At 46.2% G+C, this 15,341-nt stretch overlaps 1 protein-coding gene across 2 annotated transcripts; it reads right to left on the bottom strand.

The window, feature by feature from the left end:
* Positions 1–5,791: 5,791 nt before the first annotated feature.
* Positions 5,792–10,927, bottom strand: KLF4 (KLF transcription factor 4). 2 transcript variants are annotated; one of them, XM_054584563.1, is made up of 5 exons: positions 10,483–10,927; positions 10,262–10,382; positions 8,611–9,634; positions 8,347–8,511; positions 5,792–6,824 (listed from the first exon to the last, which is right to left on the bottom strand). In XM_054584563.1, exons 1-5 carry the CDS (start codon positions 10,485–10,487, stop codon positions 6,649–6,651), a joined length of 1,491 nt encoding a protein of 496 aa, XP_054440538.1. In that variant the 5' UTR covers positions 10,488–10,927; the 3' UTR covers positions 5,792–6,648. The 2 variants fall into 2 exon arrangements, with proteins under 2 accessions (XP_054440538.1, XP_054440537.1); XM_054584562.1 differs by having other exon boundaries at positions 8,347–9,634.
* Positions 10,928–15,341: the final 4,414 nt, after the last annotated feature.

Genomic DNA, 15,341 nt, shown 5'->3' with positions numbered 1-15,341 from the left:
CTTGTATATAAGACTGAGAGTCTAACAAAAGATCTAAATCAAGTGAAATGGAGGAGACTTTTTAAGAGCTGGGCTTTGAGGATTATATAGGAACTTATCATAGGAATATGGGTCTTTCCAGAAGTGGCAGAGACCAACATAGGCAAGCAAAAGCTCAAAGGCTGAAATAGGCGTAATGTGTTGGGGATCAAGAGTAGTTTAGCATGGCCTATCCATTTAAGGAATGATTGGATACTTAAGGAAAAGATCCCAGACAAGTAGCTGGAGGCCAAAATGAGAGAACTGATCATGTTAAATCTTTATCCACTAGGCCCTGGGGACCGTGGGGAACTAGGGGAGGGGCTTGACCAGATCTGTTTTGACCTGGAGAATTGTGGGCTCACCCAGAGGTGAGGACAGAAACAGGAACTTTTTCTTATACATCAAACTAAAAGTGTCGATTGTCTGGTTGGGTGGCTCAGTTGGTTGGAGGATCGTCCCATACACCAAAAGCCTGCAGGTTCAATTAATTCCCAGTCAGGGCACATACAGGAGGCAACCAATCGATATGTCTCTCTCCCATTGGTTATTTTTTTCTCTCGTTCCCTTCCTCTCTCTCTCTAAAATCAATAAACATATCCTCGGGTAAGAATTAAAAAACAAAAACCTAAAACTTTAGTGTAGATCAGGACACGACATAGTGACCAGCTCAAGAAATACCTGAAGGACACTCCCTGCCAGTCTGCCTTGACTGAATAAAGAGCACACTGACTGGGAGACAGAAAGTCTGGGTCTTTTGACTCTTCAACAGGTTTCCTGGAAGAACCTGGATATTAGCAAATTGTTTTGAATTGAGGTGCTTTTATTTTGCCTGTAGCCGTACCTGCCCGGCAGGCTGATGACAAAAGCGTTAGAGGAGGAAAGCTCTGAGAATGTCAACAAGTGGAGAAACGAGAGCGAAACAAACGCTAACCTGTAAAGGGAACCTCAGTTCAGTCATCTGTAAAATGGGATGGGAGAGGGAATCCCACCCTTCCCTTCCATTGTGCGGAGCAATTGAGGTAAATGCTTTGTAGACTTCACAGTGTTGTGTAGAATTAAGTGGCTCAGGTATGACAAGTGGCATGCTTGTCCTTACTGGAAAAAATATCTATTTGTCATGTCTAAGAGGCTCTGCTTCGTGGTTTGCAATGACTCACTTATCTCTCTGGCTTTCAGTGAGTGTGCCTAGAGTTCCTTCAATGTCCCTGTAAAGTTATTTACCCATTTTAGCTTTTAAGTGGGTATGCAAGTAAAACATCTGAATGCATTGGCTTGGTGTCATGGCGATCTGGCTGCCATTCGGTAATATGCTGATCCAATGCCAGTTAGTACAGGGGTCAAATATTGTAGATGAGATAGTATTATAACCCCACTCACCCTCTCCCATCCCCAGATACTCTGGACTGGAGAGATGTGATGTTTTGCCCTAAATGATTTTATTTTTTTATTTTTCTTAAATTTTATTTATTGATTTTATTTCTTTAAAAAGATTTATTTATTTATTTTTAGTTAGAGGGGAAGGGAGGGAGACAGAGAAGGTCGTACATGCCCCAACAGGGACCCAACCTGCAACCCAGGTATGGGCCCTGACTGGGAGTTGAACTGGAGATCTTTTGCTTTGAGGAAAGATGCCCAACCGAGTCACATGGGTCAGGGTGAATTTTATTTATTGATTTTAGAGAGAGAGGAAGAGAGGGAAGAGAGAGAAAGAGAGGAAACATTGATTTATTGTTCCACTTAGCTGTGCATTCATTGGTTACTTCTTGTATGTGCCCTCACTGGAGATTGAACCTGCAACCTTGGCTGATCAGGACAATGCTCTAACCAACTGACCTACCTGGCTAGGGCTGCCCTAATTGGTTTTAGATGGTCAAACTTCTACCTGAGGCTGGCTCTATCTATCTATCTATGAATCTATCTATGAATCTAGCTATGAATCTAGCTATGAATCTATCTATCTATCTATCTATCTATCTATCTATCTATCTATCTATCTTCTCCTTATCTTTCCATCAAGAGCTAGTTTGCTTGTCTCTTACGCTGTTTAGATAATAATATGCAACATTGACATGAAAGGAAGCATAAAAGGATGGTAAGTGGTCCTCACAGTCTTGGGTATCATTATAATTATTGTATTGTACCAGTGAAAAATGTTCTTTTAGGTGTAAATGTCAAAGGGATCCTAGAAGTGTGAATTTACTTTTTGTAGTTGCTATTAAGTCAGATTTCAATTTATTTCCTCCTTCGCCTTTAAGAACAAGTGGAGAAAGATACTTGGGAGGACCAGTTGCAACATGCTGACTCATCTCGGGTGCCTAGAAAACTGAAGAGATTTGAAAAAGTCATTCTATCATTGGTATCGTGAAAATAATTAAAAAGATAAGCTCCTGACATGCGTGATTCCAGAGATGCAATTTGACTGATATTCCTACCTCATGGCCCTCCTCTCCCTAAATGATCTGGCTCTGGCAGCCATAAGAGCAGCCTGAAAGGATTCTGTGTTTATTCTATTTTAGCAGTTGGTTTCCCACCAGGTTTTGACTGTGACCAGACATCAAAGCTCTAGTGACTTCGTAAGGATTTAAAATTGTATTTGTTTTTCAGGAGATGGTGAGAAATTTACATCTCTATCCTGCTTAAGGTAAAAGTTTCCAAAAGGTATTTGTTCTCAACTTTCATTTTAGTTTTGCTTAATGTGAAGGAAAAAAAAAAGGCAATTTTCATCAGCATCGTGATTTGTAACAGTAGGTTCTTTAAGTTTTCACAAAAAGAACATTACTCCACAACATTCAGCTCTTGGTGGTTTTATATGAAATATTACCGAATGACTTTGCACATGAACAATAGTTTCATAAACAAACTTTAAGAAGTAGACATAGCTTCAGTTTAGCACTATACAAATGTGCCATTATAGAATAGCCTGTAGAAGGTGCTAAGAAAGTATGAGAAAATAAAATAACTACATAAAATAAAATACATAATAAATAAGATCATAAAATAATAGACTACACAAAATAAAAAGGTTTGTGTAGCACTGGATGTTGTCTATGGGTGTATGAGAGAGAGAAAGGGGGAGGGAGTAGGAAGAGAGAGAATATGGATGGTAAATTCACTTATGTATGTGCCATGTTGTGCTGAATAAAGCTTCAGAAGCCAGAACATAGAACAGGTGGCTGACATAGGCTGCTAAATTTAGATACTCCCATACATCAAGGTATACCAGGTACCACCGCTGCTTGTTTTAATATTTTCCCTGTGGACTTGCTTCCATAGCATAAGGATTATCTCACCTGGGCTTTCTAATATGTAAAGAAATTTTATGTAAAAATTGTTAACCTCCAAATGTAAAATAACATTGCATTTTTCTAAAAATTGGAACAAGTTTAGAAAGGAAAAGAATGACTCCCTCAACCTGAGATGGTGACAGTTCCTGTTTTAACAAACCAAAACAGGAATGTAAGAGTCAAACAGGTTTTCGGGTAGAAGCCACATTGTTCTGAATAAGGCATTTTGCTGGAAAAGAGATAGACTGAAAGTCTGTTGATGCATAGGAAACATATTGTTCATTGTTTGTGCGTGCACCCAAGTTAAAATCTAGGACATATAAAATTAAATCTTATAAGGAAAATGTAATAAGCAGGCAGCTCGGTGATTCGGTCCCCTTTATTATACAGTATGAATGGCTCTGTAAATGCAGGAATAACAGTACATCCAGGAGTTCAGAACTGATTGGCACTACGTCATTTTAGCTCTCTGTGCATGTTGAACAGTTTTGTCCTGCTGCATTTTTGGAAAGTTGTCCTCATTTATTTTGAATATTTAAGCTCTTCTCAGGTTAGAAAAAGTTAATGCAAGTTATAGATCCCTATTGTACCACAAAAGTTTGAATAAATTTAAAATGCCTTGAGATTTTAAGAACGAGGTAATAGGCACTTAGAAAATATGAAGATGGCAACAACCATCCAATAAATACTTTTCATACATCCACCATCTACCAGGCGGCTTTGAATGAGACAAAGGCAGAGTGTGAGAGCTACAATCGCAATTTAATACGAAGAAAAATGTGTTCAAATATAGGCTTCTTGTTTAATAGCTTTAACTGCTCTTTTAAAATTAAAGCCTAACTACTTGGACCTATGTTCTTTAAAAAAAAAAAGTTTCTCTCTTTTAAATAGATGCTTATTTTAGAATATTTGAAAACTACAGAAAGTTTAAACTGCGAAACTAGTGCTCATATTTTGACATTTCAACCTAGTCTTTCTTCTGTTGCTTCTCTCTCCCTCCTTCAATGTACACACATTTAAAGTTATACAATTGGAATCATACTGTTTATGGTCTTATATCCTACTTTTTCCACTTAACATACCATGAGCATTTTTCCATGTCATTAAGTATGCTTTGAATATGTTCTAGGCCACATAAAATTCCATCCTATTGGTGCACCTGTTTTCTTTTAAGCTAAGACACATGCCATGTTTTCCTGTTATGTTGGACTTTAAAAAAAAATTATTCTAGGGAGAGGGGAAGCAGGGAGAAAAAGAGGGAAGGAAGAATCGATGTGAGAACACTGAGTGGTCACCTTCTGCAAGCACCCCCGTGTGCACATGGAGCACACAGCCCATGTCAGGCATGTGCCCTGAAAGGGAATGGTACTGGCAACCTCTTGGCCAAGCAACTGAGCCACGCTGGCCAGGGCTATGCTGAACTCTTAAAAGCCAAGGGAAATACCATGTGTTGGTCCACCATGAGTCTCTTATGAGTTGCTATTTTTTATTCCATGTATAAAATGCACCCACAGTGCAAACACTTCTGGACTCTAGATATAATGGATGGTTATAAAGAAAATGCCAGTCAGCTTCAGTCCACTTCACATTATTAATTAGTCACCCACATCACCATTACAAAAAGTGTCAACAAGTGTCACAAATGCTTTCTTTCCATTTTTGTTACTGCCACAGATTAATTTCGGACTTGTAGGGACCCACCTCACAAAAGTCTCAGTGCAGCTTTAAGCTTTAGTAACTTCAGAAATAGGCTGCCAGCTTACAAACGCATGATTTAAAAATTTAAATTTGCACTTAGGTTTTGTGACTTTGAATAATTTGTAATTGTTTGATTTCCATCAGTTCAAACAACAGGGCTAGCCATCTTCGGAGAACTGATGAAGTTTTAAAAACAATCTGCTAGAAACTTTGATTCTGACCTCCTTAGGCTTATAGCTAGGAGTATTATCTGTAACACACTAAGGATAAATGCATAAATGAGTACTTTAATCCTCAGGAGGGCACTGTGGAACTACTTTCTTAGGGTTCTCCGCTGTGGGAAGTTTCTTTTGTTATACAAATTGTTCTGAATGCAAGGCCAGGCCTCCAAAAGACAAATTTTTGTATTTTCACTTTATTTTAAGAAACCATAGGATTTTTAAAAATGTGAAACTGGAATGTGTATGTTTATGAATACTTTCATATTAAACTGAGCAAATTGAATAATGACTGATTGAGCTTTTTCTACCTTTAAATTCATACTCAAGTAAGGAAACTGCTTTCATGTACATTAGAAAGAGTAACCTGAATTCTATGATCTCCAGTACTCAGAGCTTTCAGCCCTACCACTTTGTACTTAATAGTAAAACTAAGTAGCTTCTTAAAGCCTTCTTTTAATCTGTTGAGTTCTACCCATGGTGTATAAAACTGAGCTTCTGTTACATACTTTTTCAGGGGAAAACAAAACAAAACGAAAACAGTATTCAGATAAAATATTATAGGTTTATTTAAAACTTAATTCTCACCTTGCGTATGCAAAATACAAACTCCACAAAATGTTCATTTTACTTTGTAGTTTACAAATATACAAAATAGAAGTTTGCTTAAATTTATATTACATATTTATTAAGGCAAGGAACTATATAGAAAAAAAATATTTGTTCTGCTTAAGGCATACTTGGGAACAAACCATTGTACAAATTATTGCACATCTGAAACCACAGTGCATAACAGACTGTCTGCATAAAAATGTTAAAGTAAACCAGGCATATTTACCTGACTTAGGTCATACATGTAGATCGGAAGACAAAAATAGATTTTCCTTGTCAAAGTATGCAGCAGTTTGAGAACTTTGGCTTCCTCATTTGGTACCTTTAGAACCAAGACTCACCAAGCACCATCGTTTAGGCTATTAAAACACATTTTCTGTACCTGAATTTTTACCTCTTCTTCTAATATCATAATAATGGCTTTTAGAAGGCAAAGAGAATACAAAGTGATCTTTATACTTATATTGCATGGAAACACAATTCAAGGGAATTCCGGTCATCCCTCCCCCCCGACGCACGGATCTAATTTATACCCTGACATCCACAGCTTCCAGTCACCCCCTTGGCATTTTGTAAGTCCAGGAATATTCAAGTTGGGTTTAGAGTTGGAATGTTAGAAGATCCAGTCACAGACCCCATCTGTTCTTTGATTTGTCTTTGGGTTTCCTCCCGTCTCCTGATTATCCTTCCACAAGGCTTGTTGGGAACTTGACCATGATTGTAGTGCTTTCCAGCTGGGCTCCTTCCCTCATTGGGGGAAAAAAAAAATACTGAATTCTCTTCTGGCAGTGTGGGTCACATCCACTGTTTCGGGATTAAAAGTGCCTCTTCATGTGTAAGGCGAGGTGGTCCGACCTGGAGAATGCCCGGTCGCACTTCTGGCACTGGAAGGGGCGGTGCCCAGTGTGTTTTCGGTAGTGCCTGGTCAGTTCGTCTGAGCGGGCAAACTTCCACCCACAGCCGTCCCAGTCACAGTGGTAAGGTTTCTCACCTGTAACAGGAAAAGAAAGCTGTTGAAGCCGTTGCTAAAGAACAAATATACAGATGATATATCATAGAATGGCACTCCTGAAATCTATGTCATTTAACCGTCACCCTCCAACATTCAGTAAAAATGAGATTTCTAAAATGAACAAACAGAACAAAATGCCTAAAGGGCTGATGAAACTTATACAATGCTCACACTAGTTGGAAGAAAGCTAGAGCAATTTTCAGAGCAAGAAAAAAAAAAAATTCAGAAAAAGCAGACTTCAGAACAAGGGTTAATTATCAGATATAAAGAGGGGTATTACATAATGATAAGGGGGTCAATTATCCAAGAAGACATAGTAATCCAGAATAGATAAGTCCAATGAAACAGAAAGCAGATTAGTGGTTGCTAGGGACTGGGGGGGAGGGAATGTGACTGCTTAATTCCTTGGAGGTTTCCTTTGGGGTGGTGAAATGTCTTGGAACTACAGAGTTAAAGTTGAATACTATGACTGTACTTATCTATACTGAGTTGTATACTTTTAAAAGGCTAAGATTTCATTTTATGTGAATTTTACCTCAATAATAAAGTTTAAAGAAAACTAAGAATTGGCAATTTAAAAAATTGGAGCCTGCCCCCCAAAAACTTGAGCCCAAATATTAAAACCAACTCCCCAAATACCCAACTCTGAAAGGATCCAGGAATGTCGTAATACCACTTAAGGCCATATTAAATACCGAATCATAAATAAGAATACATTATGCACATTCTTTTCGCTTGTTTATTTTTTTAGGAGCATTAGATAGTTGAGCACTGAAAACGCACAAATATACCACCTAACCTACACTTCTACAGAGCTAACATTTTCATTCTTTTGAGTCAAGATACCACACTGGTAGAAATGAAATTAAAAATTATGCCTGCTAGAGTGTTTCTCCTGCCCAAGCCAAGTAATAATATCCTACCCCACTAAATAGGGTCTAAAAAGCCATTGGAGGCTACTTTTCCTTTACCCAGTTTCTGTTATTTCACTAAATGCCACACCTACAAGACATTGTGTACCTACTTTAACTGACATGGATATTCTCTGCAGTTGAGAACCCTAACCAGGATCCCAGCAATCAGGACCATTAAATTCTCAAAATTTAGATAAAACCTAATTAGAAGACTAGACCTAAAAATAGAAAGGGTGAATCTAGGAAAGGAAAAGCCAATGAAAATTGTCTAGAAAGTTAAAAATGGATTAAAACAACCCATCATGCTTTTCCCCTGCAAAGTATAATTTCTTGATTACAAGGGCAAAGCTTTGCTTAATCTAGGAGGCCCACGTTCAGCCTGGAATCTCCGTGCTCTTCAAAGGCCTGACAAAACTGCACATTCAAGCACTGATACCATCCATCAGGCAAAAGGCTCCTGGGCAAAAAAGTAGGCGCCGTTTGCTGCTCTCCCCCGTGATCCAGATGGAGGAGATAGACTGCACTCCACATCCCAAGAGAGGCCCCAATCCCCCCTCCTCTCCTTTCCACCCCTTCCGTCCTCCTACCTGTGTGAGTTCGCAGGTGTGCCTTGAGATGAGAACTCTTCGTGTAGGTTTTGCCGCAGCCCGCGTAATCACAAGTGTGAGTGGCTGTCCTTTTCCGGGGCCACGACCTTCTCCCCCTCTTTGGTTTGGGCTCCTCAGGCATGCAGGACCCGGGTGGCATGAGCTCTAGGGGTGAAGAAGGTGGGGTCAGCGTCATCCAGTGGGCCCCAGAGGGCCGGCACAAGGAGGGCTCCCCAGCCCGAACTATGAATCCCCGAGACTGACCTTGGTAATGGAGTGGTGGGACCTGCGGCTGCATCTGGTCGGGCAGGAAAGGCGGGTAGTTGGGCCCCGGGTGAGGATGGAAGCCTGGGGGAAGCGGCAGGGCAGGATGACAGTCCCTGCTGCTCAGCAGTTCCTCGGCACCCATGGTCGGGGTAGTCCTGTTGGGGAGCTGCCGCCCCAGGGGGAAATCATGCGCTGGCGGCCGGTGGCCATTGCTGAGAGGGGGTCCAGTGCCCAAGTGGGCCTCCAGGGGCCGACCGACTGTGCACGAGGAGACCGTCTCCTGCTTGATTTTAGGGCACATGCGCGGGGGGCCGCCGCTGTAGGGCGCCACCACCACCGGATGGCTGCCGTTCGGGCTGCCTTTGCTAACACTGATGACCGACGGGCTGCCGTACTCACTGCCAGGGGCACTCAGCGACGCCTTCAACACAAACTTGCCCATCAGCCCGCCACCTGGCGGCGGCGGCGGTGGCGGCTGCTGCTGCTGCTGCTGCTGCTGCTGTTGCTGCTGCGGCGGAATGTATACGGGGTCCAATTCGGGCCGAAGGAGTTCGGCCACGAAGCCGCCCGAGGGACTGACGTCGTTGATGTCCGCCAGGTTGAAAGGAGCTGTGGGAGGGGGCGCAGACTCCCGGCCATAGAGGAGACCGCCGCTCGTGCTGCCGGGTGGCACACCCGGTTCGGCCCGGATCGGATAGCTGAAGCTGCAGGTGGAAGGCGCACTGTTAGGACCGCTGCTCGATGGGGAGGACGAGGATGAGGCCGATGCCGATGAGGACACGGTGGCACCCACTGACTCCTGATGGGACAGCGAGTTGGAGAGGATAAAGTCCAGGTCCAGGAGATCGTTGAACTCCTCCGTCTCTCTCCGGGGTAGGAGTGCCGGATTGTTACCGCCACAAGCCGCACCGACCCCGCCACTCTCCAGATCGGTGGCCACAGTCGCCGCCGCCAGGTCGTACGGGCGGCCGGGAAGCAGAGGAGGAAGTCGTTTCATGTGGGAGAGCTCCTCCCGCCAGCGCTACGGGGACAGGGCGAGAGAGAGACCGTCAGGGGTGTCTCCAGCTGCCACCCGACGTACTGGCTGGCCCGGCGCGCCTGCACCGCCAAGGCGTGGGGAATGGGCAGGCAGCGCCCGGAACTCCAGTGCCAATGCGCCAATCTCGGTTCGCACTCGGGTCCGAGTAGAGACAGTGAGGCGATACGGAGGGTGCTATGTGGTGTCTGCCCGATTGCGTGTGAGCGAGCGCCACGGCTTGCCAGCCTGGGTCCCTCCCCCGCCAGATCCCGGGACGCTCCCGCCGTCCCCAGAATTGGGACACCGAGGCTCTCCCGGTGTGCCCTCGCCACGGGGACGCCTACGCGCCAAGATCTCTCAGATCGGCCCCGTGGTGCGCGCGGCCACCCTGCTGCCTGCGCGATAGGGAACATGTACGGACCCGGTGTGCGCCCCCGGCGGCTCCGCAGTGTCCAGACCACACGCAAGTACAGCTGAGCCAAGAGCGCAGAAGCCATCCCGGGAAAGCTGCGGAGCCTGTGCACTCCTTCCCCTGGCCCGAAGGTTCACGGTGACCCCAGGGCTCCGCCCATCCCCACCCTACCCACAGGAGCCCACCGGGCGCTCCCCACGGCCCAGGGCAACACTCACGTTATTCGGAGCACCTGCTGGACGCAGTGTCTTCTCCCTTCCCGCCGGGCCAGACGCGAACGTGGAGAAGGACGGGAGCAGCGCGTCGCTGACAGCCATGTCAGACTCGCCAGGTGGCTGCCTGTGGGCCGGGTGGGGCGCACAAGAAGGCAGGAGTCAGGGGCCCACTCTCGATCGCCATTCTGGCCCTCACCCCTCCCTTCGCCCTGTGTTGCACCTACCTCATTAATGTAGGGGTACCCGAACCCCAAAGTCAACGAAGAGGAAAAAAACGACGAAGCCAAAACCAAAACCTCAAGTTGCCCGAGATCCTTCTTCTTTGGATTAAATATAAATGGGAAATGTCTCTTTTTTTAAAAAGAAAAGTTCCTTTTGTATACAAAAGTTCTTAGAAAAGTCGTAAACTCTTAAAAAATAATCAGCAAGGCGAGTAAGTAGGTCCGGTGGCTGGGCTGCTGTCTTCGACTCAGCGTCCCCCACCGCTGTCGCGGTCACCGCGGCTGTCGCTGTGAGATCTGGGGCTGTGGCCGAGGTGGCGGGCGGGCGGCGCCTCCAGGTGAGACTGGCCGCGGTGGCGCGGATCTGAGGACTGGGCGGCGGCACAAGGCGCAGAGTCCGGAGGGCTGAGCGAGGCGCGCGCGGCCATGGGCGCTGGCCGCAGGCGGGTGGGTGGGTGGGGGGCCGGAGGGGCGGGGAGGGGCACTTGGCGGCTCCCGGTGCCGCCGCCGCCGCCGCCCGCCACCGCCTCAGCTCCCCGCGCGCCCGCAGCGGCGGTCGTTCTCTCGGGCAGGGGAACTGCCGGCAGCCGCCGCGCACTCCTTACTTATAACTTTGGCTCCGGCCCTTCCCCCGCCTCCTACCGGCTGTTCGCTGCTGCGTGCCTCCAGGCCCCGCCCCTCCCTTTCTTTTCCCGTCCCTCCCCAGCCCCCCTCGCGTTGCCATGACAGCTAAATAAACAAACTCGGCGCACGTGGGGGCGGGGGGAGGGAGGGACACTGGAGGGGAGGGAGGGGCGCGGGCGGGGCCCACTCCGGCGGTGACGCCAGCCCGGCAGCTGGCGGGCGGGAGCCGTGCTGACGCCGGCGGCGGCGGCGGTGACGGCGGCGGTCCTGGCGCGGGGCTCCGTGTACCCGGCTCAGGTCCGGTCTCGGTGCGGCCAGGGTAGTTACTAGGTTCGAAGGCCGCGGCTGAGAAGGCCGGTTGGTGCGGAGGGGATGGACAACACGCTTGCCGCTGTGTGCGCACTAGAGAAAAGCGCGATTATTCGCGTGACTCATCCAGCCTTCCGTCCCTCCCATACGCACGCGGGAGCCGGGCTCTGGTCCCGAGCGCCAGTGCGGGCGCTTGGCCTGGTCTCGCACGGTTCTTCGCGGGCTCTTTTGGCGGGTGAAGGTGGGGGTGTCGAGAGGAGGCGGGTGCCCAGTACTGTGTAACGAGGACTGGAATATTGAGAAAACCGGAGTGCCAGGGTGGTTCCGCGCCTGGGAAGGGCGTGAAAAGACCGGAATGGGGGAAAGGAGTAAAGATTTTGACATTTAAAGGAGCAAGGAAGCGAGTAAAGGGCTAAAGATTTACTTTGGCAGGGTGGGGAGGTGGGGGAGGGCACAGGGACTGTGAGGCGTGGGGACAGACACCTTTCAACCAGGGAATCTCAGAGCATTTTACAAGCCACGCACTCTCCTTTCCACTTTATGGATGAGCAAAGTGAGTCATAAAGAGGTGAAATGGCGAGATAAAGGTCAACTTCGCTGAAAGGCACTTAGCCAGGAAGTGGAGCGATGCGGTGGGACCGAATACGCCTTGTTCTCGAATAGGGCACATCGAACTGGAGGCTGCCGTCTCTGTCCACCGGGAAGAGAAGAGGAAACGGTGATCGCTATTTCAGTCTTGTAACTCTGCCTCCTCACCCTCACCTCCCCCTTTAGTTTGTGATCAGTAATTTTCCAGCCGGGAAATGTTTTCGCCCTCATCTTCTCTGCAAACAGTGCCTTTAAAAAAAAAAAAAGAGGGGGGGGGAAACGTGAGTGTGGTGTTCGGTATCGCTTGCTAAACGTCCGCCTGCGAGGTGTTTAGTTTGGATTCAGGCGCGCCGAGGGCTCCGCCCGCTCTTTCCACCGATATCCCTCGCTAGTAAATGCTGCAGCTCCGGCCGGGTGTCAGCCCAGGGGTGGAGGGGGGCGGGGGAAGGAAGGAGGGGGCCTTGGAAAATGGTCCAAGCCCCAGCCCTGGGCAGAGTGTGCACTCACCTTCTTTGAGTTCTAGCTGCTTAGTACTTTAAGTCGTTGTCACCTGTTTGAGTACTGAGATTATGGTAGCTATTAGGTTTCCTAAGAATATTTGTTATCCCTGATTTTTCCACTTCTTACCGACCACAGAAGCATTCGTGGAATGCATCTCTCTCCGAATGAATTCACTCCCACTCTGCCAACGCTAGGTCCAGGGAATTGGACTCCCTTGTAGATGACTTCCACCCTCAAACTCGGCTTGGGCCAACGGCTGTGAGGGCCCACAGCTGGGGGGAGGGGCGTGCTTTGGCCGGAAAACTCTGACCCTCCCTCCCTTGGCCTAGAGGGGTTCCACCCCACCCCATAGGAGCAGGACAGTTATTTTAACTCTGAAGATACTGCTCTTCAAAAAGAGGAATCAAGAAAACACCTGTTAACCGCCCTCACCTCTACACACACACTATCTTTGTGATGGCAAAAAATGTCTTGGGATGCTAGGATTTAAGGATTGCATGGAAAAATTACCCACTTTTCCATTAAGGTCAAGATTCCTAAACCCCAGTGAACTTGGATGAGCCCTTGATCAGCAGCCATCACCCTCAGAATGTAAACATGTAAGTCAGGACTTGGAGTTTCCAACTTTGGTAGCCAGTGCGTGAGCTTTTTCTCTTGCTTTGTTTTAACTTTTCTAAGGCAGTAGCCCTTGCCCTTTAACAAAAGTAATCACCACAATGAAAAAACAATATTATACAGCTGAATTGGAAAGCCACTGTTATTATGTCATATAATCAAGACAAGATTCTGAAACTCAATTTAAAAAGATGAACTTGCGTTTCCCAATAGGTCTTCTGGAGGAAGGATGCCAGTGCTGCTTCGTGGCAGGCAACTATCTGGTTACTCCTCTGATTGCATCATAAAGGGAAATCTCTATATTTGCCTCAGATTTGTAAGAGAGGTAAGGAACTGCCAGTTCACATCATCTTTCACGGCAGGTGCCTGCTGTGACAACAGGGTTATGACCCTCCCTCTTTTCAGAACAGGTAGGTCCAGAAGAGTTAAATCCCTGCCCTATATAATTTATAAACATGAGGATGAGTAAACCTTTGATGACTAAATTGTACTCTAAAATAATAATAATAATAGAAGACACCCTTTAACGAATTAAATACTTACTGGTGACTTTATTTCAGCAAACTGATATTACAAGTTTTGTGGTATGAAAGTTAATTATTAACGTCCTTGGAGTTATAGATTTTTTTTTTTTCAGTACAAACTGCATGTGTTGGCATAAAATGTGATGGAAACCATCAGTGCTAAGGGATTACTATGGAGCCATGGCGGGTGTGATAGATTGAGAAGGCAGCATGAAGGTTTTGGTGAGGGACTCCGCACCCAGAACTGGGAACTGGATCTGGGCACGTGGCTGCAGGGACTTAGGAAGAGCTGCTTTTATTTTATTCTGTTCTTTTTTTTATGATTTTTTTTTTTTTTGGAAGAGCTGCCTTTAAAGAGGAGAAAGCAAGAGATAATTTTACATATGTAAATTATTTTGAAATGAAATCCCTACTGATGAATAACTGTCAGAGGTGCTTGCACTTTCATGAGGTAGCAAAAGCTGCTCTCTGCCTCCACTCGCATCTCCTTATAAACTCCAGCCTCTTTTTACCTTCAATCTTGTGTAGAGGTTAAGAAAGTGGGCATTAGCACTAGATTTGCTGGGTTTGTGTTCTGGCTCTCCTGTCTTCTACCTGGGCAAGTTACTTGATCTCGTTTTACCTCTTTCTTCTATGAAATGGGGGATATTAATAGTACCTATTTCTTAAAGTGATGAGGAATTTATAGATGGGATCTCCCAAGTAAAGTATTTAGCACAGGACTTGACGGGCAAAACATGGTACTTATTACTATCACCAGTATTCTCCAGGGGGCCATAAACTTCATGAAGACAGGGGCTATTGTTGTGTTCATTGCCATTTCCCCAAGTCCTAGTACAGAGCCTGCCCAGCCCAAGGTAATGCTCTGTGAGTGCTTGTTGAATGAATAATGTACCTTTCCTTTTTGAGCAATCCATTAGGCAGGAAGCCTGTCTTTCCTTTCTGCTCTCATTAATCCTCATACTTGTCAGGAACCTCAGTTCGCCCAGACTTTTATCATAATTTTCCCCATGTTATTTCGTCACTCTCTCCCAGGTTCCCAAGCTAGATACCTAGACTTTCCTTGATTCCTCCCTCATTTTCTTAGACTTGGGCACCCAGGCATCCACAGAGTTCAATGATTTTCATCCCCAAATCTCTCTACTCTCTTTCCTACTACAGGTTGGGCTGCCTTGTTTCAAGTACTCCCCACTTAGAGCTTTAGGTTATTGCTGTAACCTCCAAACTGTTGTCCTCCTTCTCCTGCCTAGTACCACTGGAATTTCCCTGCTAGATCCATTCCATTGTGCTCTCAAATCAGCAAGGTTCACTTCCGCACATCTCCTCCCTACTGGCAACTCAGCCTGAGGGAGCAAGACCCAGCTCCTTAGCCTCATGTACCAATCCCTTCCTACTCTGGCCCTAGGCAAACTTTACAGGATCATCTCTAGAGACTGACCCCACCCTCCCTAAACTTTAACTGGATGACTGTTCTCTCAAGTCTCTGAATACACGATGTGTATTTTCACTGGATGTTTTTACTGTCTGAAATGCCTTTTCTCCCCTGGGGAGCCCTCATCATCCTCAAACTGCAGGGCTCCTCTAAATTGTCCCTTGGTCTGTTAGTTCCATCTAGGTTGGTCCTGTTTCCTCTGAGCTCTACTAAAGCTGCGTGGGGACTCTGCTATGCCATTTGCCCTGTCGACTGCTATAATCTGGGTG

Source organism: Pteronotus mesoamericanus, unplaced genomic scaffold (assembly GCF_021234165.1).
Source record: "Pteronotus mesoamericanus isolate MK-2021 breed Mesoamerican mustached bat unplaced genomic scaffold, CSHL_Meso_final contig_78, whole genome shotgun sequence".
NCBI classification, from domain to species: Eukaryota; Metazoa; Chordata; class Mammalia; order Chiroptera; family Mormoopidae; genus Pteronotus; species Pteronotus mesoamericanus.
This window is presented reverse-complemented; position numbering and strand designations above follow the sequence as displayed.

Coding starts and splice junctions, on each gene's coding strand:
- KLF4 (XM_054584562.1), bottom strand. Junction 9,635..10,261: donor CAGCAGGTGCTCCGAATAAC/GTGAGTGTTGCC, acceptor CTGTCCCCGTAG/CGCTGGCGGGAGGAGCTCTC. Junction 6,825..8,346: donor ACACCTGCGAACTCACACAG/GTAGGAGGACGG, acceptor TTCCTGTTACAG/GTGAGAAACCTTACCACTGT.